This window comes from Talpa occidentalis, unplaced genomic scaffold, assembly GCF_014898055.3.
Source record: "Talpa occidentalis isolate TD23 unplaced genomic scaffold, MPIMG_talOcc4v2.1 talOcc4.16, whole genome shotgun sequence".
Classification (NCBI taxonomy): Eukaryota; Metazoa; Chordata; class Mammalia; order Eulipotyphla; family Talpidae; genus Talpa; species Talpa occidentalis.
Window position 1 is genome coordinate 16,906,655 of NW_023601653.1, and position 21,800 is coordinate 16,928,454.

Here is a 21,800-nt window from a genome sequence, read left to right on the forward strand (position 1 = left end):
GAATGTTATAATTACTATTAGTTTATTTTAATCTGCTATTTGTCTGGTCAGTTAAATTAAAAATTAGATGTTGGACAATAGTACTAGTTTCCCTCCTGGCTTCACAGAATGTATCATGTACTTAGAGCTTACAAATTCTTGGTAAATCTAAGGGAAATTTATATCTGTGGGTGAAACTAGTGCATCAGATTATCCATTGCCTCAAAAGCCCATGCAAGCAAGCAAAATGTTTGCAGAAGCAAGAAAAATAAGAATTGTCTTCTACCCTCCTTGGTCATCGCTAAATTATTATTGAGGGGTGAGGAGACCACATTTTTCCTTACTCATAATGATCATCCCTCTAGCACATCTTAATTTACAAAGTATTTTCCATCACTGGATTCACACTGGCTGACTTCTTTCCCCCTACTCTTCCTTCCTCTTGACCTCCAGTTATTTTTTCAGTTTGCAAACGGGGCAGTCAAAATGTCAACACAAAAGTCCACATAAAATAGCGAGCTTGACGCCAGCAGGGCCTGAAAGGTCAAGCTGAAGGTAATTTCCTCATCATTGTGCTCTGCTTCTGACCTAATCAAACGCCAGGTCATGGAGCAGGCCAAGGACCTAGTGGCTCCTGCTTTAGATAAACAAAAAATTGCTAGCTCTGGTCTCTACTCACCAACCAAGGACACAGTTCACAGCCCTTCCTCCTAGTATGTGTCCAAGTGGGGAAATATTGCAAGGGGTGGGTCTGAGAAAATCTGTCTAAATCTTCACTTGCAAATGAACAGCTTTTTCTCTATTACTGGGAATCATTTTCATTGAGTTGTAGAGAGGCTTGTTGAGAAAATCAAGCACAAACTGCTTCAAATAATATGTGGTTTACATTGTTCATTTCATTTCGAGTCAGTCTAGGACTTTAGGATTAGACATTACAAAACACCATTTCTCTTTGTCCACTTCCTTGGAGTTTAGAATGTGAAGAATCTGCACTAAGGTGGGTCACGTTCCCCAAATTTGCACTGATATTGCTGGTTGATTCCTTCCAAATCATTAGATTTTAAGAACATTAGTTCAGGGTCTCTTACAAAGTTAGTTGTCAACTACCCCTCCTGTTCTTTTCAAATGTTCGTACTGTCCACAAGACAGAGTGGACTAGAAAGAGGACAGCTCTGGATATAGACTTTGAAGAAAATAGAAGCAATTATTTCCCTATTAGCCCACCTTCTGTAGGAACATTGCATACATTATTTGTGTGTGAAAATTTCCACAAGCCCATAACAAAAGTACTGGCGTCCATAATTGATACAAGAAGAACCTGAGGTGCCTAAATTTAATTGGCTAGGCCCAAGGGAAATTGAAAACATTCAAAGGTAGGATTCTTTGGCTGCCCCCCAAAAGCCAGATTCTTTCCATATTCCTATTTCTGCTGCTCCTGTAACGATGATGTATCCAAAGACCTGACTCAGTGCTTTGTAGAACATAGTGACCTCTACAGAACATAATCTTTCATATTGAACTTGGCCATGTTTGAATTTAGAATGCTTACAGATTTTTTAAAAATGTATTTTCTTTTCTTCGAACAGGGTCAGGAGACAAGATGCCGTCACAATTTTTGTCATCTTCTGAAGGTAAAGAAGAAATCAATGAGTTGTTGCTTTGTGCCTAGTCTTGTTAGTCTCATGGTGGACTGGGAGCATGGGGAAAGGAGAATACTACACAAAAGCATTAGATAGGGCATCTCTAGATAAAGAGTTTGTTGGGGAGGTTCTATTTAAACATAATAGAAGCTTATTTTCTTTTATGGAAACAAAGTCCAAACATAAGCATTGCAGGTCAATTTGGAGGCTCATACCATGGACCTCTTGGCTTGTTGCTGGCCTGTATTTTTTTTTTTTAAGATTTATTTATTTATGCATACAAGAGCTGGGGTACAGGCCAGAGGTGCCAGGGGTGAGAAGATACACCAGAGACACAGTGGGGAACAGAACAGCAGATTGACTGATATACACTGATGAGGGGAGCAGCGGGCAAGGCAGGAGAGGTCTGCTGCGCCATGTGGGCCACGTCTCTGGCCCGCCAGAGGATCGAACTCCATGCTGCAGATTGAACTCCATGGATTGCATCATAGTGCTGTGCTTAACCCCTTGTGCCACCAGGGAGGCCCCCACTGGCCTGTATTCTTGATCCAAAGTGGCTGCTTCTGCACCAACAATCACAACCCATATTCCTGGCTGCAAGAAAGAGAAAAGCAAAGGGAAGGCGCACACTTCTTCCTATAGGGCACATCCTACAAGTTGCAGTCCTCTATCCCCTGATGTTTATGGCTCAATAAAGTTAATTAAGTCAGTATCTTGGGGTGGAGCCAGAGCAACTCTACTGCTCAGGGTCTCTTATTTGGTGGCCTTTTCTGGTGGCAGGGGGAGAGGGAAGTGGGAGAGGATCTGGGGGGAGCTGTGAATGTGTCTTCTTCCCTTTTTTCCCTTTCCCCTTTCTCAGCCCCAAGCTCCCAGTACTCTTGGTTTTAGCTATTGGTATTTAAAGCCAAGATTTCCCATCCACCACCAAACATAAGAAAGAAAAAGGCTTTTTATCCTTTCAGATTTTATGAATAAAAGCAAAAAGTCCATTCAAAAATCAGAAATTCAATTGACTTCTCTTTCTCTCTTCACCTGCCTCCCTCTTCCCCTCCCCAGTTGGCAGTAGATTTGCTGTCTTGTCCGCAGAGAAAGATTATTGTTTTCCTTTTCTTTTTTAGCAGATAAAGTAAAAGATTACTCAGGCAAGAAGAACATGCCTTACAAGGTCTTTTTCAAAGATCTCTTTCTTTTCAAAGAAAATGAAATGGAAGCAAAGAAAAAGGTATGGTTTTATTAAAATCACTTTCCCAATTAATGTAAGAATCGTGTCCTCTTATCCATCACTTTTATGAACTTTGCTGGCTAAGACGTGAGGTCACATGTCGGTGTGTGCACTGCACTCAGAGCCCGGACAGGCAGCATCTGGCTCATGGTGGGGTCCCAATGATCACCAGTTATCACCACCACCACCCCCATCACACACACACACACAGACACACCCTGGGGACGATGGGTACCCCACTAATCTGGTGTGGCTAGAATCCTCTATGACTGGGGATACACCCTACTTCATCAATTCTAACTTCCTCCAGTCACATGCACACATTTCTGAAATTGGGGTCCAGCTTGCCTAGAAGGGAGGTGATATACCACTGGCCGTGTGTAAAGCAGTCGTGCACCTTCCAATCAGCGGCATCATGGAATTCCTGAAATACAGTAATAGAGGCCTGCAAAGAGCATGCAGAGAAAAGGGTGCCCATCTCTGTTGGCAAGAAGAGGGAGGGAAGGAGTGGGGTGACAGTGAGGTGGTGGTGTGGACACAGGTTGCTCTGAGTGTAACGGCCCCTGATAGTTAAGAATAAGTCAAGTCTTCCCAGGCAGATACATATGTGTGTATTGAGGAGGAGGGTGGGGAAAGAAAGAAGCATTGAAAGTGAGGGGGGTGGGCCTCCCTGGTGGCGCAAGGGGTTAAGACGCAACCTATGAAGCTATCTGCAGCCTCTGCAGCACGAGTTCGATCCCTGGCCAAGGAGCTACCCACATGTCTCAGCAGACCTCTCCTGACTTGCCCGCTGCTCCCCTCAGTAGTGTATTGCAGTCAATCCACCTGTTCTGTACCCCACTCTGTCTCTGGTGAATCCTCCCACCCCCCATAGCTCTGACCTGTACCCCAGTTCTTGTATGCATAAATAAATAAATCTTTAAAAAAAAAAGTGACGGGGGAGTGTCATTTTAGGACTGTTTGGTATGAGGCCAACTTCCTAGCCGTGCCTTGCTGTGATCTTCACCGCCCTGTGATCAGACCCCTGGTCCCTGGGTTCAGATTCCATGAGGTTTGTCTTTCTCATTCTTAGAGGTGAAGTTGACTACGGGACTTAAAAAATAATCATAATTAGAATGAGGAAGATACCTAGAAATGTTCAACAGCTGATTCTTCTGGAAGCCACTGGATTTATGCACATGGTCTTTGGTTTTATTGAAAGTGTCCAAAACTGAATTGAGAAAAGAGTCACAAAATCAGAAGTCTCAGTTTTTAATGTATCCTAGGGAGGTCCATTTCAAGTTTTCAACTCCACAGAAACAATCCTTCTCTGTCAGTGGAATTTCCAAGTTATCTGCACTTTGGGTAACATGTGATCGTGGGGAAAAGCCAGGGTGACATTTTCTGGTCTCTTAGTGATGGACATGTATGGTAAAAGTTGAATGTTTTTATATTTGTATAAATCAGCTTCATATGATAAAGAAATGAAACCTAAGACACACTTCTTCCAAGATAAGAACTTGAGGTTGGTTGTTTAATGAATGATTAATGAGAAAAAAGATTTGCTGCAAATGATGTTACTACCTGGTTGTGATATTAAGAAAACATTATTTTGGCATCTTAGAAATTCTCTTACACTTTTCCACCTGGGCAGGAGAAGTTTATAAACCGCAGCATGAAAGTCCACCAAAAGTCCACTTTCTCATCCCGAATGAAGAGTCGTTCACACCTGAGCCAACTCTCATTCTACTCTGACAAAGGTGGAGTTTCATTTGACAAATATGGGCTAGATCCCGCTCTTATTCTCAGATTAACAGAAGGTAAGTCTAAATTACTGTACCTCTGAGTCATGTCCAGTTTATTTATTAAATTATATTATTAATAATTATATTATTATTAAAATATTATTAAAGATTAGAAGTATATTATTAAATATCATAATCTTCATTATGGCCATTATTATTGACCTCAGAGAATTAAGAGGTTACTCATTCCCAAGATACTTCTAAAATAATAATAGGGGCCTCCCTGGTGGTGCAGAGGTTAAAGACACAGCACTATCAAGACTGCAGCATGTGTTCAACCCCCAGTTCTCCTGGGAGCTGACCCACATGGTGCAGCAGACCTCTCCTGTCTCGCCCGCTGCTCCCCTCAGCAGTGTATTTCAGCAGATCCTCCTGTTCTGCTCCCCTCTCTTTCTGGTGGATCCTCTCACTCCCCCCACCCCGTCCCCGTGCCTCTGATCTACACCCCAGTTCTTGTATGCATAAATAAATCTTTTAAAAAATTAAAAATAAAATAATAATAGCTAACAATTAATGACCCACTTAGGCTAATTTATGCTGTGATGATAAACCACTCCTAAACTTCAGTGGCTTACAACAAGAGCGATTTACCTCTTGCTCACTATTCAACTTTTGTGCTTTTCATTTGAATCCTGCAATGAAGAAACAGCCCACTCCCTGGGATGTTGCCAGTGTTATAGCAGAAAGAGAACTGGGTAGTGGGTCTTAAAACTGCTTGGAAGTAATACAAATCACAGGTCACCTCCAGGCCAAACCAGATCAATTGTCGAGTCTGATACTAATGGGGGAGAGGGGCTGGGACATCTTTTCCCAGAGAAGGACAGCAGATATTTGGGAACTAGAATATAATCTCCCCCAGTCAGTATCTTCACTTTACAGATGAGGAAACTGAGGTTTGGAGAGGCTATGGAATTAGCTCATGTCCCCACAGCTAGTGAGAGGTGGAGGCAAATTACAGTTCCTGGGCAACTATGGGCTTCCCAGGGCAACGTAGACTTGCTGGTCAGCTGAGAGATGCTATTTCACTTCTAATTCTGTGTACATTTTTATTCAGACATTTTATTCTGCACCACATTCTGTTGGTTTTTTACCAAGTGAGCATTATTGAGATGCAGCATATGTATGATTTTTCCCAAGTGAAGAAATCTTAAAGGACCACTTTGTTCTATTGCCAGCGGTCAAAGCTAGCTGTCATCTTTTTCTTTTCTGCCCTAAGTTTCATTCGTGATCCCCAAACAGTTCAGCCTAAGGTCTTTAGTTTTACCTGTAGGCAGTCAAAACATTAAGATTTAAAGCAGTTCAGTCTCACTTAGCACAGACTTAAGAATCTTATGCCCTCAGCAGTATATTTCTGCCTGTTCTCTTCCCTGCTCTGGCTCTGGTGGATTCTCTCACCCTCCCGCGCTTCTGACTGTACCCAGTGCTTGTATAAATAAATAAATAAATCTTTAATAAATAAATAAATATCCAGACATATATGCAGTAATTTAATTACATATTTATTTTATATAGCACTTTTGAGGGAAAATGAACTAAGCCTGATTTTGTTTCAACTTTTTTTAAAGGTTCAGATTCAAAAAGGACTGTCCATGAATTTATTAATGACCAAAGAGACAGGTTTCTGCTTGAGGTAATAAGAATAATTTTCTTTCTCCCATTAGCCAAATAGAAGACTTCTTGCATCGTATTGCCAAATATTTACCTTTACATCTTATTTTCCCATGACATGCCCAAATCTCTTGCCTGAACATACTGGTTTATTCATTTGAGAAATATTTCTTGAGTGCTTATTATGTGCCAAGCAGTGAACAAATCAAAGACCCTGCCCTCAGAGAGCTTACATTCTAGTATGTCAGACAGGGCTCTGTAGTATTTCCCTTAACTTCTTCAGGAAACTATTCTAAAGCATGGTTGGTCCCAGTTTCTCCCTTGTTCCCAAATGTTCCTTTACAAAAACGATTGTGTTTTTATAAACTTGCAATAAAGGATAAGAAATTGAAATTCGTAAGCATTGCCATGTACCACACAGCACTGAGGATGTGAAATACGTGTTCAAGGGGTGTACGCTGAAAACGACAAAGTATTACTGAGAAAAAGAAGTCTTAAATAAACAGAGATATATACCATAATTGTTCACTGGGAGACTCAAAAAAAAAAAAAACCAGAGGCCCGAGATTTGGGGGTCCTGTGACTTCTAACACAATCACTAGCCATGCAAGTCATGCCCCCCTTTATTATGAAATTGCTGGAAGGTTGCTGGGAATGTGGACTAACTAACTCTTCCGCTGTACTTCTGTTTCCAATACTCCTAGTATGCTTTGTCAACCAAAAGAAATAAAATTATGAAGTTTGAAAAACTCATAGCATTGAAGGAAAGGCAGCTCATGAAAGCAGAAAAAAAGCTCCAGGAAGATTCAATAGCTTTTGAAGAGTTCCTTCGAGAAAATGATCAGAGATCTGCAGATGCCCTTAAAATGTTCGTTTTTTTTGTTTTGTTTTGTTTTGTTTTTTTACAATCTGGTGAAATCACTTCCTCCCTCCCTCTTTCTTCTTTTTAGTTTCGCAGGACAGAAAACAACATTAGACAAATGAACAAATCTCTTACTTTTCAGTGCAGCACAGGAAACTATAAACAAACTCCAGGTCACAGCGGAGCTGAAGAAGGCGAGCATGGAGGTGCAGGCGGTGAAGAGGTGAGGCTAGGCACTGTGGTCTCCTTAGTGCATGTCGGTGCCCCCTTGAAACCTGTCTGTGCCCAGAAGGCCCAAGTGAGAATAATCCTTATCATTTGATGATTTCTTAACTATGACAGCACTTTAAAAATCAGTAACCCGCCAATCAAGGGTCATTTCTGCCTAGCAGGACAGACAGTACGGTGACCTCTGGTTAAACAGCCCTTTTGCTTGTTCATAGAGAAGCAAGGAATTAGCTGAAAAGAAGCAAATCAGTGTGCAAGAAAACCATAACTCATTTTCTAAGTGCCCCTCTCCATTCCTTCTAAGGCACATTTCTATCCCACATTTTAACATCGCTGGAACTGGGATTCATTTTACAATCTTCTTAAAATTATAATCAGCGGTATTTTTTATACTTACACTTTGCACTTAGTTGAACCTAACATTGGTATTAAAAATGGGGCTTTATATTAACAACATAACAGGAGCAGGAATTCAGATAAAATTATTGTACTACCCACCACTTTCCGCTCCCCCTGCCCCCAAGCCTGGCTGTTCTGTTCCACGGCCAAATGCATCTCACTTGAACTAATTGTAAATGTCTGTCTGAAGATACTTCCTTCTGCTATTACCCTTGGAAACATTCATGATCCACAATACTGTGGTCTGGGTAGCAATTCATTGTTAAACTTATTTTATCTTTTTCAAGACTTGAAGTTTACCCCCTCTCTAAAACCAAGTCCTAGACTTAACATCCTAGATTGCCTTGGGAGGAGAAAAATCATCTAAAATGCATCAAAGGGATTGGATGATACTTTCAAAGAAACCAATTGCTATTAAGAAAATGCGCATTTCAAGCAGTCTGGCAGTGGCAGATTCTTGTATTTTCAGGAACCTAAAGTTAAAGGCAGTTGAGATGGAGAATTCCCTTGCCTCCCTCCTTTTCTAATGTAGTTTAAGTCTTTTCTGTTTCTAGACTAGAGAAGCAGCATCTTTCACACAGATATATCTAATCACACCCTTTTTTTTCTTGAGTAGTGAAATAACAAAGACAGAATTCCTCCTTAAAGAATATATGAAATATGGGCGTTTTCTGCTGAAATTGTCTCCAAAACATTGGCAACTCCAGCAAGCTCTGAAAAGGGCACAGGCATCCAAAAATAAAGAAAACATGAACGTCATCCTTTCCAAAAGACCAAGTAAGTTACGTATTCTTGATTTCAGTTAAATAGTCATATTTTCTATTTTACACAAAACTATCTCTGACATGACATATCAATTTGGAAACCCAGGTTAATTTCAGAGATAAAGCAATAAAGGTATTGGAGAAATAGAAAATGTATTACTTGTAGATGATGTGCTAGCATACTTGGAAAACCCTTCCTAAAAACCCCCCAAATGATTTGATTTTATTAATGGGTTCTAGAGAGTAAATAGATACAAAGTGTATCATAGTTTATTAACCTAATGTGTTAACCTAAATAAACTAACTTTATTAATTAGAAAATATGCAAAGAAATTAAATCCAAGGAAGCAATAAATAATAACCTTAATTGTGTGACCTGTAAATCTGACAAAAACAGAAATATGTCAAAATGGATAAAAGACCTGAATGTAAGACCTGAAACCATAAAATATATAGAAGAAAATATAGGTAAAACACTCTATGACATACATCTCAGTAACATTTTTAAAGACACATTCCCCCAAAGCAAACAAAGTGAAGGAAAAAATAAACAACTGAGATTACATCACACTAAAAAGATTCTGTACAGCAAAAGAGACAGTAACCGAAACAAAGAGACACCCCACTGATTGGGAGAAAATTTTTGCACACAATACAACTGATAAGGGACTGATCACAAAAATCTACAAAGAGCTCAAGACTCAACAAAAACAAAGTAAATCTAGTCAAAAAATGGGCAGAAGAGCTAAAAAGACATTTCTCTAAAGAGGAAATGCAAATGGCCAACAGGCATATGCAAAAATGTTCAACATCACTTGTCATCAGGGAAATGCAAATCAAAACCAGTGAGATACCATCTTACACCAGTGAGAATGGCACATTAAAAAAGCAAGAATCAACAAATGTTGGCAAGGATGTAGCGGAAAAAGGAGCTCTCCTACACTGCTGGTGGGACCAACCACTATGGAAAGCTTTGTGGAGGTTCCTCAAACTACTAAAAATGGAGCTACCATATGACACAGCAATTCCACACCTAGGAATCTACCCAAAGGACACAAAAACATTAACATTCAAAAAGATAACTGCACCCTTATGTTTATTGCAGCACTATTTACAATAGGTAAGATATGGAAACAACACAAATGCCCAAAAATATACATATACACAATGGAATACTATTCAGCAATCAAAAAATAAACTCATGCTATTCCCAGCAACATGGACAGAGCTAGAAGGGATCATGCTCAGTGAAATAAGCCAGAAGAAAAAGGAAAAATATTGAATGGCTTCACTTATAGGAAGAATACAGGGGAATTAAATAAGGGATCAAGGAAAACATAATAACCATCATCATCATCATCATCATCATCATCATCATCATCATCGTCATCATCTAGCAGGCAACCATAAATAAGAGACATTATGTGAGCGAGGGGGAGAAATAGGGATCAAAACAAGAGAGAGAGAAGCACAAGGGACTATGGTGAAGGTTCATGGGTGAACTGGTGGTGGGAATTTTACAGGGAATACACAATGATGTAAAAGACATAAATAGGGCCTCCCTGGTGGCGCAGCGGTTGAGCTCTGGTCTGCGAAGCTGCCCGTAGCCTCCGCAGCGCCGGTTCGATCCCCGACTGCCGGGCGAGGGTCCCACACTGTGCCCAGATCTCTCCTGCCGCCCCTGCTGCTCCCCTCAGCAGTATATTTCGTCTGTTCTGCTCCCCGCTCTGGCTCTGGTGAATTCTCTCACCTTCCTGCGCTTCTGACTGTACCCAGTGCTTGTATAAATAAATAAAATCTTTTTAAAAAAGATATAAATAAAAAAATAAATTATAAATAAAAGAATGGCATGGGATAATGTATATAACACCTCATCCCCCAAAAAAAGTCAAAACCAATCACAAGAAAAAAACAGAAATATGTCCTCTTTTTAGATAGGAGAGCTTGGTATTGTAATGCTGCCAATTTTTCTGGAACTGAATTTATAAGTTTTATAAAATTACAATTAAAAAAATGTTACCAAACGTCGCCAGGGAATTGGGTGTTGTTTTGGGGAGAACTCTGTACAATGGTTTTGAGGCTCATTTAGAAATATAAGCAAAAAAAAAAAAAGAAATAAATAAAAAAAATTAAAAAAAAAATTAAAAAAAAAGAAATATAAGCAAATACTTCTGAAATGAGGAGGTCATAGGAGGGTGTTATAATTATTTAAGACATTGTGGAATATATTATCACAGAGTATCAGAAATTGAAACGATGGGGAACTGGCATTACGAAGTTAGCTCAGTGGACCAGAAATAGATTAAATAAATGACCAATGTTGGGTCACAAATCAAAAGGGAAGACTTCCACTTCCAACAATATTAGGGTAACAAGGACCAGACTTGCCCTCTTGCCTGGAAACTCTATGGAGCAAGTTTCCAGACATTAGATATCAAGTGAAGTGAAGTCACCCCTTAGTGAGGGGAGCAAATAGATGAGCCCCAGAATAGAACTTCAGGAAGAGAGTAGGGTCAGGGTAGAGGTGAGACCATCAGACCCCAGGTCCAGGGAGACTAGCTGCTTGGTTTCCTGGAACAACATAGAGACATCATGGAGATGTGCAGTCTTCGGCTGAGAACTGATCCTGATCCTCCAGGGTAAAAGCATTTACACCATAGAAATTGGAAAACTCCAAGTCAGAGAGAATGTTTTCCCAGAGAACTTGTTGCTAACCGTGCACCACCTGCCATGGCTGACAACCTGACCCAGTTTCCTTGTGTCTCGCTGTGCTGGGTGAGACTGAATTCCATCTGTGTGTAAAGCAGTGAGCACAGTGATGACACTTGGCTAATCTCAATACCTGGGGTTTGACAAGAGAGAGAGCAAATGGAAAGGAAAACAGAAATACTTGCCTTTCACAGTTTAAGATCAGTCCTCCCAGATGAGTCATCTAAATCAAGGGTGCTCAGAAACCAGTGTCTCCATCCACAGGAGCCGTGCAGGGCTCGGGAGGGGGTGGTAGGCCCTATGACAGACAGGTGTGGGAAGGGAACTCCTCATGCCCCACAGGTGCGTTCTCCTCCATCCTGCCCACCCCAGAGAGCAGCCCCAGCCAGCTGCTGGCTCCATGTCCCCATATCATATGGTGGCCTTGGAGGTTGCCACAGTAACTACCTGCACAGTGAGATAAAGTTCTCAGGAGTGTCTTTCCACCTCCTACCCCTCCTTATTTTTCATTTCTAGAAACAAGTGCAAAGATGAAAGAGAGCCATGAAGGTATCATGAAGACATCGCTTACAGAAGACTCTGCAGTGGGAAGCAGCAGCCAAGGAGGTAACACCAGAGATGGGGACTTCACTCATGAAAGTGAAACAAGAGCAGGTGCTGATATCAGAGTGGAAGTTCAGGACCCGGGTGCTGAGCAGGACATGGAGGGTGATGCCCACATCACCCTAGTCCTGGAGAGCAAGGAGTACTGTTCATGAACTGGGAGAGTAGATGGGTGGACGGAACAGGAAGAGGAGCCAGGGCAGAAGGGGTCTCTGACTGACCAGGACACTCACCGAGGTCCTGCCTCACCAGCTCATCTAACTCTTCAGCTTCTGGTCCATTCCATGACCCAGCAAACCGGGTCACTTGCAACCCAGTGACTGCCATTGGGCACAAGGGAGTAAATGGGAAAATTCACAACCAATTCAGAGCTCCTTCTGCAGCACCTGCCCTGCTGGCATTTAGTTTGTCACGGCAAATGCAGGCTGGTTTTGGGTAACAATTTCTCCTCCTTTGCCCTGCTACCAACAGTCAGATGTATTTGTTTTTTAAGATTTATTTGTATTCATTCATGCATACAAAAACTGGGGTGTAGGCCAGACGTGTGGGGAGTGAGAGGCCTCACCAGTGACAGAGCAGGGAGTGAAACAGGCATATGTACTGAAATACACGGCTGAGAGGAGCAGCAGGTGAGACAGGCGAGGTCTGCTGTGCCATGTGGGTAGCTCCCTGGCTGGGGATCAAACTCATGCCGCAGTGTGTTTGGGTATCAGCTTAAAAACTAACAACCCGGTGGCGCAGCAGTTCAGCGCTGGCCTGCGAAGCTGCCTGCAGCCTCTGCAGCACTGGTTCAATCCCCGGCCACCGGGCGAGGGTCCCACATGGCACGCAGACCTCTCCTGCCACCCGCTGCTCCCCTCAGCAGTGTATTTCAATGGTGTGCCTGTTCTGTTCCCGCTCTGGCTCTGGTGAATTCTCTCACCGCCCCGCACTTCTGACTGTACCCAGTGCTTGTATAAATAAATAAATAAATCTTAAAAAAAAAAAAGTGGGAAAAAAAAAAAACTAACACAGCGGCACCAGTGAAGAGTAGTGATAGATGGTTGGGGGCTCTGGAAGCAAAAGCCAAAACAAAAAAAAAGATCTCTACCTGAGGGCATTTAGAAGAGTCTGCCAGATGAGACCACAATTGAATTGGACTTTGAAGAACAAATAGGCACTAAGGTGGAGACAGGGTGGGGAGAGCAAGGCCTGCTGTGGTTTCCAGACAGATCACAGCAGGCAGAGGGGTTAGAAGTCACAAAAATGCCAGCATGAGGATATATGACCTGGGGAATCTGGGGGCCAGTGGAAGAAGAAACCCAAGACCATTTTGCCCACTTCTTAGTTTCAGATCAGGATCAGGACCAGACACTGGTGTGGGAGGAACGTAATGTAGGTGTGCGGGGAAATCGTGCGAGATTTGTATGTGGCCTTAGAAGATAGTAAGCCCTGTGTAAGATGGAATGATTGATGTGCATTTTTTTTTTTTATTTTTTACTTTTCCTCTTCTTTTCTTTTTTTTAAGATTTATTTATTTATACAAGCACTGGGTACAGTCAGAAGCACGGGAGGGTGAGAGAATTCACCAGAGCCAGAGCGGGGAGCAGAGCAGGCAGAAGGACCGAAGTACACTGCTGAGGGGAGCAGCGGGCGGCAGGAGAGGTCTGCGCGCCATGTGGGACCCTCACCAGCAGCTGGGGATCGAACTGGCGCTGCAGAGGCTGTGGGCAGCTTTGCAACCCAACGCTCAACCACTGCGCCACCGGGGAGGCCCGACATGTGCATTTTTATGTTTTCCTTTGGTGAAAAAAAATCAGTGATGAGAAAAGTAGATGTTTAGGTAAAAAGTGAATTGTGACATATTTCACATATGTGTCCTCAGTCTGTGACTTGTGATAGCTGACAGCCACCCCCACCCCCCTTCACCATAACTTGTTTTTCTTCTTATGGTTGGAATCTAGCTCAGTAGGAAAAAAGAGATCTATTTCCTATTGATCATCACTAATAGTAGCTGCTAAAGAAGGAATGGGCATATCCAGGCAGAGAAGTGACGATCTTACACCAAACATAACAAAGAGTTGTTTCTTTTTTTTTTTTAAGATTTATTTTTATTTATACAAGAGCTGGGGTACAGGCCAGAGTCGCGGGAGGGTGAGAGGATTCACCAGAGACAGAGTGGGGAACAGAACAGGCAGATTGACTGAAATACACTGCTGAGGGGAGCAGCGGGTGAGACAGGAGAGGTTTGCCTCACCATGTGGGAATCTCCCTGGCCAGCCGGGAATTGAACCGGTGCTGTGGAGGCTGCGGACAGCTTCACAGTGCGGCGCTCAACCCGCTGTGCCACCGAGGAGTCCCACAAAGAGTTGTTTCTAATGATATGTTATTTCTTTCCACCTCCACCTTCATGATGCATGGACTTCACCTGGATGTTTTGAACAGGGAAACAACAGAAGACCATAAGAAATCTCTCCTCAGAGCATAAGAGATCGATCTCCAAGTACAGTACAAACTTGATTCATGCTCTTGAAAATCTGAATGGTTAAAGATGTCTCTTTCAGCTTTGCTTCAATATATTGATAAATGTCACATAGCCACCCACTGACGGGGATGCTGGAGGGGTGGTTGCCATTTCTGCAAACAGGTCACCTGTCCCTCAGGTGGCCCAGGTCTCCAGGGTCCCCTGAATTCGTTAATGAGTGCCTGCAGCTCTTGTTTGCACAGACTGCCTGCCCCTGCATCTTGGATCTTTGCCTCAGGATCCACTGTCCAATTGTTTAAGCTATTCTGGTGGCCCCTATGTTTGCAATTTCACTACCTCACCCAGAATTGTGTTTCTTTATAAAAGTCTGGGACTAAACCTGATTTTCTTTTGTGTGGAATCCATTGATTTCTGCAACCAGCCATTCCCTGAAAAGCTGAACAGGCTATGGAATAGCATTACACCACAATTAGTTTCCAAAGACAATTCAGGAAAGGAATGTATTGACAGAAAATGCTCAGAATTCAGAATTTTCCCTTTTCTTTTACAGTCAAGCTGAAAGCATCAGTTCAGAAGACAGTTTCGATTTCTTTCTAGATGGTGATATAGACTATGATCTGGTAAACAGATTACATTTCTTGATTTAAATACTGTGTTTGGTGAAAATAATATCCTATTGCAAATGGGAAAAAAATTTCCTATTGCAAGTATCCCACCACTTTCCAGAAGGAAATATGTTGATACAGCCCCCTGGTTGCATATATAGTTCATCTTCTTCATCAGCTATTTTATGAAAACTGAATGTCTATCAGAAAGTAATAATTTAGGGGACATATATCACCTAAAGTCTTCTTGCACAAAAGCCACTTTCCGAGTGCTGGTCATTTCACTGGGTTCCAGATAGATTGGGTAGCTGTCAGGTAAGTCGACCTACGATAAAAGAGCCCTTTTTTGCTACCTGGCTGCTATAGACCTAACCCTGCTCTAAATATAGCCACAGGAACACCCAAGGGAAAACAAAAAACACCCTCTGTTGTTAATATAACACATGTTACCCGAGTCACCTTTCTTTTTTATTGTATTAAAAAACAAAACATAGGGCCTCCCTGGTGGCGCAGTGGTTGAGTGCTGGTTTGTGAAGCTGCCCGCAGCCTCTGCAGCGCCGGTTCGATCCCCGGCCGCAGGGAGAGGGTCCCACATGGCGCGCAGACCTCTCCTGCCGCCCGCTGCTCCCCTCAGCAGTGTACTTCATCAGTCTGCCTGCTCTGCTCTCCCCTCTGGCTCTGGTGAATTCTCTCACCCTCCCGTGCTTCTGACTGTGCCCAGTGCTTGTATAAATAAATAAATAAATCTTTAAAAAAAAAAAAAAAAACATAAAATTTACCCTCCTGACCATTTTTAAGCATACAGCACAGTAGTGTTAATGACATACACGCTGTGTGGGACAGAGCTCTAGAACTTTTTCATGTTGCAAAACCAAGACTCTCCCCAGCAAACACCCTGATCACCGCTCCTGACCCCAACCCCTGGCAACCGCTGGTTCATTTCCTAAGGGTCTGATTGCCTTAGGAACTGCATACAAGTGGAATCATGAAGTAGGTGTCTTTTTGTAACCTGCTTATTTCAGTTAGCCTAAAATCATCCAGGTCCATCTATGTTGTCCCATCTGCTGTCCCATGCTTTTGAAGACTGCACTGTCCCATCACATCTCCTCATCCATTCATCAATCACTGGACATGCAGTTGCTTCCAGTTCTTGGCTATAGTAAATAGGATGAACATGGGTGTGCAGGTACCCAAGGCATCTTTTTAAATTTTAAATGCCTTTAAAGTAGTGTGTAGTTGTTTATATAATTTTGGAAGATATCTAATAAAATATGGGGAGAAAATGACTTTCACTTAGCCTCCTGAGTTTTTCTTTCTTCTATTTCTTCTGCCTTGCTTGCCTTCCTAGTCCCACCTTTCCTTTGTTCTGCCCTTGCCTCCTCTTCTGCTGCATCCCTCCACTTTGTATCCCTGCCTTCCACTCTTCATTCTACCTTCCCTTTTTTCACTACTGTCTATCTCCCAATATCCGAAATGTCCTATCCCAGAGGACCACCTCTCATGTGCAAATGGACTCCCCTGCCCATCTCTCCCTCACAACCACAATCCTCCTCATAACGACATACCCACAATTCTCTCACTGTATTTTTCTAAATGCGTTGCATATGCGTCGGAAACCTACCTTTGCGTCAGCTGTCTGATATGTTCTATTCCTTGTTATTGCTTGAGTAGGAGCCAGAGCTTTATTTTAAAGAACCAGAAGAGTTACTTCAAGTCCTCAACGAGCTGGAAGAGCAAAATCTTACGTTGGTACAGTATTCCCAAGATGTCGATGAGAACCTTGAAGATATAAATAAAAGGGAAAAACTTATACATGACAAAATGTAAGTCATTGAAAACAAGGGGATTTATTCTATGAAGCAATTTCTAAATAGACACAGAATCTACCTCCTTCATGGGTGCCCTTCCTCGTGGTGTCTTTGCATTTGGGGTGGATTTTTAATAAGTTTACATTGCAAGATATTGAAGCTACATTGACACAAAATAGACTGACTTTAATTTTTGTCCATATTTCCCTACACTTGTCAAAAAATATTCCTAGCAAGCAATAATTAAAGATAGTTTAAAAGAGGAAAAGAAATTAAGATGCCTTAATTTTTGTTCAATGCAGTTTTCACCCGTTAGGCTAATCACATCTTGCTTTGGATGATAAGCTAATATGTGCATTTTTCCTCGGCTATAACTCTCAGAAAAACAGCTTATTTTTAACTTAAATGTATCATTTTATAATGTATACATCAATATAATCAGGATTATTATAAAAGGGATCTCTGTTGAGGGAAGGATTTGATGACTTATAAAATTTCTTTCCACTCTAAAATTTTGTTATTACAATTTTTTAAAAAGAGCTTTGAGTTGAATACGTCTTTGTAGCTACCCTGATAAAAATGCATACAACCCTTTTGGAACAGATTTTTGGGCCAGAGATGACAATCGTTTTAAACAGTAGATCAAAGTACAATGAAGGGCCTCCTTGGTGATGCAAGGGGTTAAGCACCACACTATGAAGCAATCCATAGCCTCTGCAGCACTAGTTCGATCCCTGGGCCAGCCAGGGAGCTACCCCCATGGCACAGCAGACCTCTCCTATCTCGCCCACTGCTCCCCTCAGCAGTGTACTTCGGTCAGTCTGCCTGTTCTGTTCCCCACTCTGTCTCTGGTGAATCCTCTCACCCCCTGCATCTCTGGCCTGTACCCCAGCTCTTGTATGCATAAATAAATAAATCTTTAAAAAAACAAACTACAATGAGCTTTGGAAGAAATTAACTCATTCAGGAGTTAAACATCATGGCTTCACAGCCACCCACCTCGACTCCCAGGTACTTTTCAGTCCATGTCTCCTCTCTCCCAATCCTCAGACTACATGACGCCCCACCCCTGACTGCATGACTTTGGGAACAGGTGGGTCTGGTTGGGCCAGGAAAAGGGCATCTGTGTCAGAAGACACACATCAGGATCTTTAGGTGAAGGAGCCAGGAGTCTCTCTTTTTCCCCTGGGGGGTCCCCTGATATTCTGATTATCAGCCAGGTTCGGGAACACTAGCTCGGCCACAACTTAGGTTCCCAACACCTCAGCTCTGCTGCTCTCCATTGGGAGGACTTGTGGGGAAGCAAACGCTGCCAGGTGAAAGTTAAAAACAGCATTTCTTTTTCTCCTTTCACTCCAGAAGTTGCATGTACTTTGCTATTTGGCTGGTATTTGGCTTATTGAAAGTATAGACTGGTGATGTATATCTGGCAAGAGTAGGGAAGTGTTTGATGCTTGGTTTCACTAAACCACAAATACAATGTCTCCTTCTCCTTTTGCAATAGAAATAGCAACATAGATTTTCTCCTGGAGCATAAGAACATGCTTAAGGAGAGCTGTGTGAGAGAAGAGGAAAAAGCGGCAGAATTGGAATTAAGGTCCAGACTGTTTAGTTTTGGACAATTTAACTCAGATGCTCAGGTAATCATTCATTGTCTGTGGTCATTTTCCTCTGGTTCATGATGATAATAATTTGCATTCTCTGTGCCCTAAGCCTTGCAATGGGGGGAATTACAGCAAACCAGAAAGAGGTAGAGAAGCCCAGGTTGAAATGACCTTGTCAGGCTGTGACAGTCAGCTGATATAGCCAACAGAGAGCATGCACCCAGGCACTGGCCTTCTCTTGAAATGTTGCGCTAATTATCACAACATGTGTTGAGATTTTCCTCTTACAAACACATTTCTTTAGTCAGAGTGTGTAGATATGAAGCTCACTGCCTTGTGGCCAAGACCGCTGCCCCACAAGAGGCTTGTCATAGGTGTTAGCCGCTTGGGGCCTCACAGATGCATTCTCAGAGCACACGTGTATCTCTACATGTTTCTCTTCCAGTTGGAGGCAAACCCCTCAAGGCAGAGACTGTGTTACCCTAGTGAGCTAAGTGTAGTATCCCCATGAAGTAGGTATTCAATAAATGTTTGTTGAATGAATGATTAGGTTAGCTTCTAGACCCACAACAAGCTCCAGCTAACATTGGTTTCTTTGTAAAAAAAAATCTCAAATGAAAAAAAATTCTAGTATGTGAAGCTACTACCACATTTATGGTCATGAACTTGACTTTCAATCAGAGGTAGAATTGAGAGAAGCTTAGAAGAAGAATATGATTGCCCTACCCGACTCAAGGTGGGCAGTTATATAAAACAAAACTGTGCATTCATGCCTCCTTCACACACTCACACTCACACACACTCAGGGTGTAAGCACCCTGAGTTCAGAGGGGCTGGGGTTATGCATGAAGAGCAAGAAACAAGTGCTAGTCATCTTTCTGTTCTTTGATGCTGAGTTTTTCTTATACCAGTTTTTTAATTGTTGGGAAACATACAAATTTACCATTTCACCATTTCAGGCATATAATCAGTAACATTAAGTATAATCACAACATAGTGTGATATCGCCCCTATTTCTAGAATTTTTAATTATCCCAAATAGAAACTTTGTACCCATTAAATAATCCCCCAATCTTCCATTTTCCCTGCCTTTGTAAACCTCTCTTCTACTTCCTGTGTCTGTAAATGTCTGTTTTAGCTGCCTCACATAAATGGAATTATTCAAGAGTTGTCCTTGTGTTTTGCATTTAGCATAATTTGACACTTAATATTTTCCAGATTCATACAGGTGGTAGCATGTGTCAGATTTCATTTCTTCTTATGGCTGAATAATATTCCATTGTATTTATATTCCACATCTTGTTTCTCTCTTTTCTGTTGATTACACAGGTTGTTTCCACTTCTCAATTCTGTTTTAAATAATTCTGAAGTTGATTGACACCAAAAATTTCAAATAAATATCAGTGGTTACTTTCCCAAGATCCTTTCATCCAAGTTTAGGGTCACTATGAAAAAAGGGCACTTTCAATACTCTTAAAATTGAGGCACACAGGGCCTCCCCTGGTGGCACAGCAGTTGAGCGCTGGGCTGCAAAGCTGCCCGCAGCCATGGCATGACAGACCTCTCCTGCCATGCCCGCTGCTTCCCTCAGCAGTGTACTTTGTCAGTCTGCCTATTCTGCTCCCCATTCTGGCTCTGGTGAATTCTCTCACCCTCCCGCACTTCTGACTGTACCCAGTGCTTGTATAAATAAATCAATAAATCTTAAAAAAAAAAAAATTGAGGCACACAGATCCATAAGCAGAGAAGGCAGAGTTGACCTGAAAATTATTTTGATATTTGGGTTACAAGTATAATTTTGGCACCCATGTGTTGTACATCTGTGTTGAGGCCAGTAATTCTTAGTATCTCCTAGAGAAGTGAGATGCTAGGGTGGAGAAGGGGACCAGAGCAGGAAAACTGGTAGGGGGAAATATTTTACAGCTTCCTTACTCCCATTCTTTCAGATCTCAAAGGGTGCACACCATAATTTTTCATGAGTAAGTAAATATGGTTGCACATAATTTTGATAACCATAAGTTATCAGTTAATTAGGAGCTATAATCACTGCATAATGAATATTTTATTCTTTCAGAACTTCCACACTTCTCACTACACTAAATCCCCTAACAACATTTTTCTTGACTCAATATTTGTCTTAAAATGAAAATTTAAGTTCAAGCATGATGTATCATTGACAGCGCATGAACCAAAGGTGCATCAAGAAAACGTCTTCAAAGTTAACAAGCCCACACATCCCTTAGGTGAGGTGCTCTATCTTATCTGCACCCCCAGAAGCCTTCCCCATGCCTCTTCCTGTAGCTGCAGCCCCTTAGAGGTGACGGCTACCCTGACTTCTCCAGTGCCAATTAGTTCTCATACTTTTGAACCTTAAATCAACGGAATCAGGTAATATATCTGGCTTGCCTGGCATCCTTCTCTCAACACTTTCTTTGTGAGATCACCCATGTTTTGTACAGCAGTTAGCTATTTGTTCCTTGTCACTGACCATGAAATGGAATATAAGCTATTCCATTATTTGATTTGCAGAATGTAATCACCTCTGGTTTTACTGTTCTTTCACACAGGGACTTGATCCAGTTCAATTGGGAGAGTTGTTTACAGCCAGCACACAGCAGAATGTGACATGGATTAGAATTAGTCTTCTAGTTGGAAAGGAATTGAAATGACATCTAAACTGTATCCCCTCCCCTGTTCAGTTTTGGCATAGTTGTTCCTCATAAACATTGCTCTAATCAGATCCCTTCCCACTCACTGTTGGAAGGCATCCAAAGTCCTTATCCTTGTATTCAGTTTTCTACAATATTGTTGGGAGAAGCAGCCTGCCTTCCTCCCATTCCCTGCAGACTCTGGGCAGCAACTTGGAGGTGCCCTGGACTGGGCCTGCCACCTGGTGGCAGCTCTAGGGACTGCACTGACACGGTTGGTCAGCGGCAGTCTCCGCCTTGGGCTGTGTCTCTGTGCCTGGGCTGTTAGGCCAGGCCTTCAATTTTTTTCTCATACATGATCATTTTCCTTAGCCTTATTTCCAGTCCTATTTCTTATGCTGTTATTACCCTGCTGTCTTAAAAAAAAATCTTCTTTGTCTTTTCCAATCCTGTTGGACTGGGGGGAACTTGAACAAACAAAAGGAAAGATGACATCCTGAAATAAACCCTGAAAGCCCACTGCCCATTCATCTCTGAATCTCTCCCTACTGTTCAGGAAGCTCTTTCAGAAATTGCCATCAATCACATAGCAAAGTGGCTTTTTCTCAGAACCAGTGTCTGGTATATTTTTTCAATGTCTCAAATTGTAGCACTATTGTTTTTTCATAATCCAATGTACATTTCAGCCCCTGGATTGATTCCTTTTACTGTTTTGCCTTCCATATTTTTTTTTTATTCCTAAAGTTTTCTAAAAGGATTGTGTTGTTAATACAAATAGGAAACACAGTAAGTGTTATTTGGAGAGGAGGGGAGAACATTTTCTGGCACACGGGACTTTTGCTTTCCTCTTTTCAGCTTTCCTTTTTACATTAT

General features: G+C 42.0%; 1 protein-coding gene across 3 annotated transcripts in view; it reads left to right on the top strand.

The window, feature by feature from the left end:
• CCDC38 (coiled-coil domain containing 38) overlaps positions 1 to 21,800 on the top strand; it is a 32,516-nt gene that overhangs the window by 2,245 nt on the left and 8,471 nt on the right. For 2 of the 3 annotated variants that reach the window (XM_054696121.1, XM_037513835.2), the window contains exons 2-13: positions 1,566 to 1,610; positions 2,738 to 2,841; positions 4,475 to 4,640; positions 6,191 to 6,255; positions 6,938 to 7,101; positions 7,238 to 7,318; positions 8,339 to 8,499; positions 11,712 to 11,801; positions 14,223 to 14,280; positions 14,813 to 14,882; positions 16,539 to 16,690; positions 18,180 to 18,315. In XM_054696121.1, the coding sequence (XP_054552096.1) occupies positions 1,580 to 1,610; positions 2,738 to 2,841; positions 4,475 to 4,640; positions 6,191 to 6,255; positions 6,938 to 7,101; positions 7,238 to 7,318; positions 8,339 to 8,499; positions 11,712 to 11,801; positions 14,223 to 14,280; positions 14,813 to 14,882; positions 16,539 to 16,690; positions 18,180 to 18,315 (1,278 nt within the window). In that variant the 5' untranslated portion in view covers positions 1,566 to 1,579. The remainder of the gene's footprint in view (positions 1 to 1,565; positions 1,611 to 2,737; positions 2,842 to 4,474; positions 4,641 to 6,190; positions 6,256 to 6,937; positions 7,102 to 7,237; positions 7,319 to 8,338; positions 8,500 to 11,711; positions 11,802 to 14,222; positions 14,281 to 14,812; positions 14,883 to 16,538; positions 16,691 to 18,179; positions 18,316 to 21,800) is intronic. The other variant, XM_054696122.1, reaches the window with a different exon arrangement.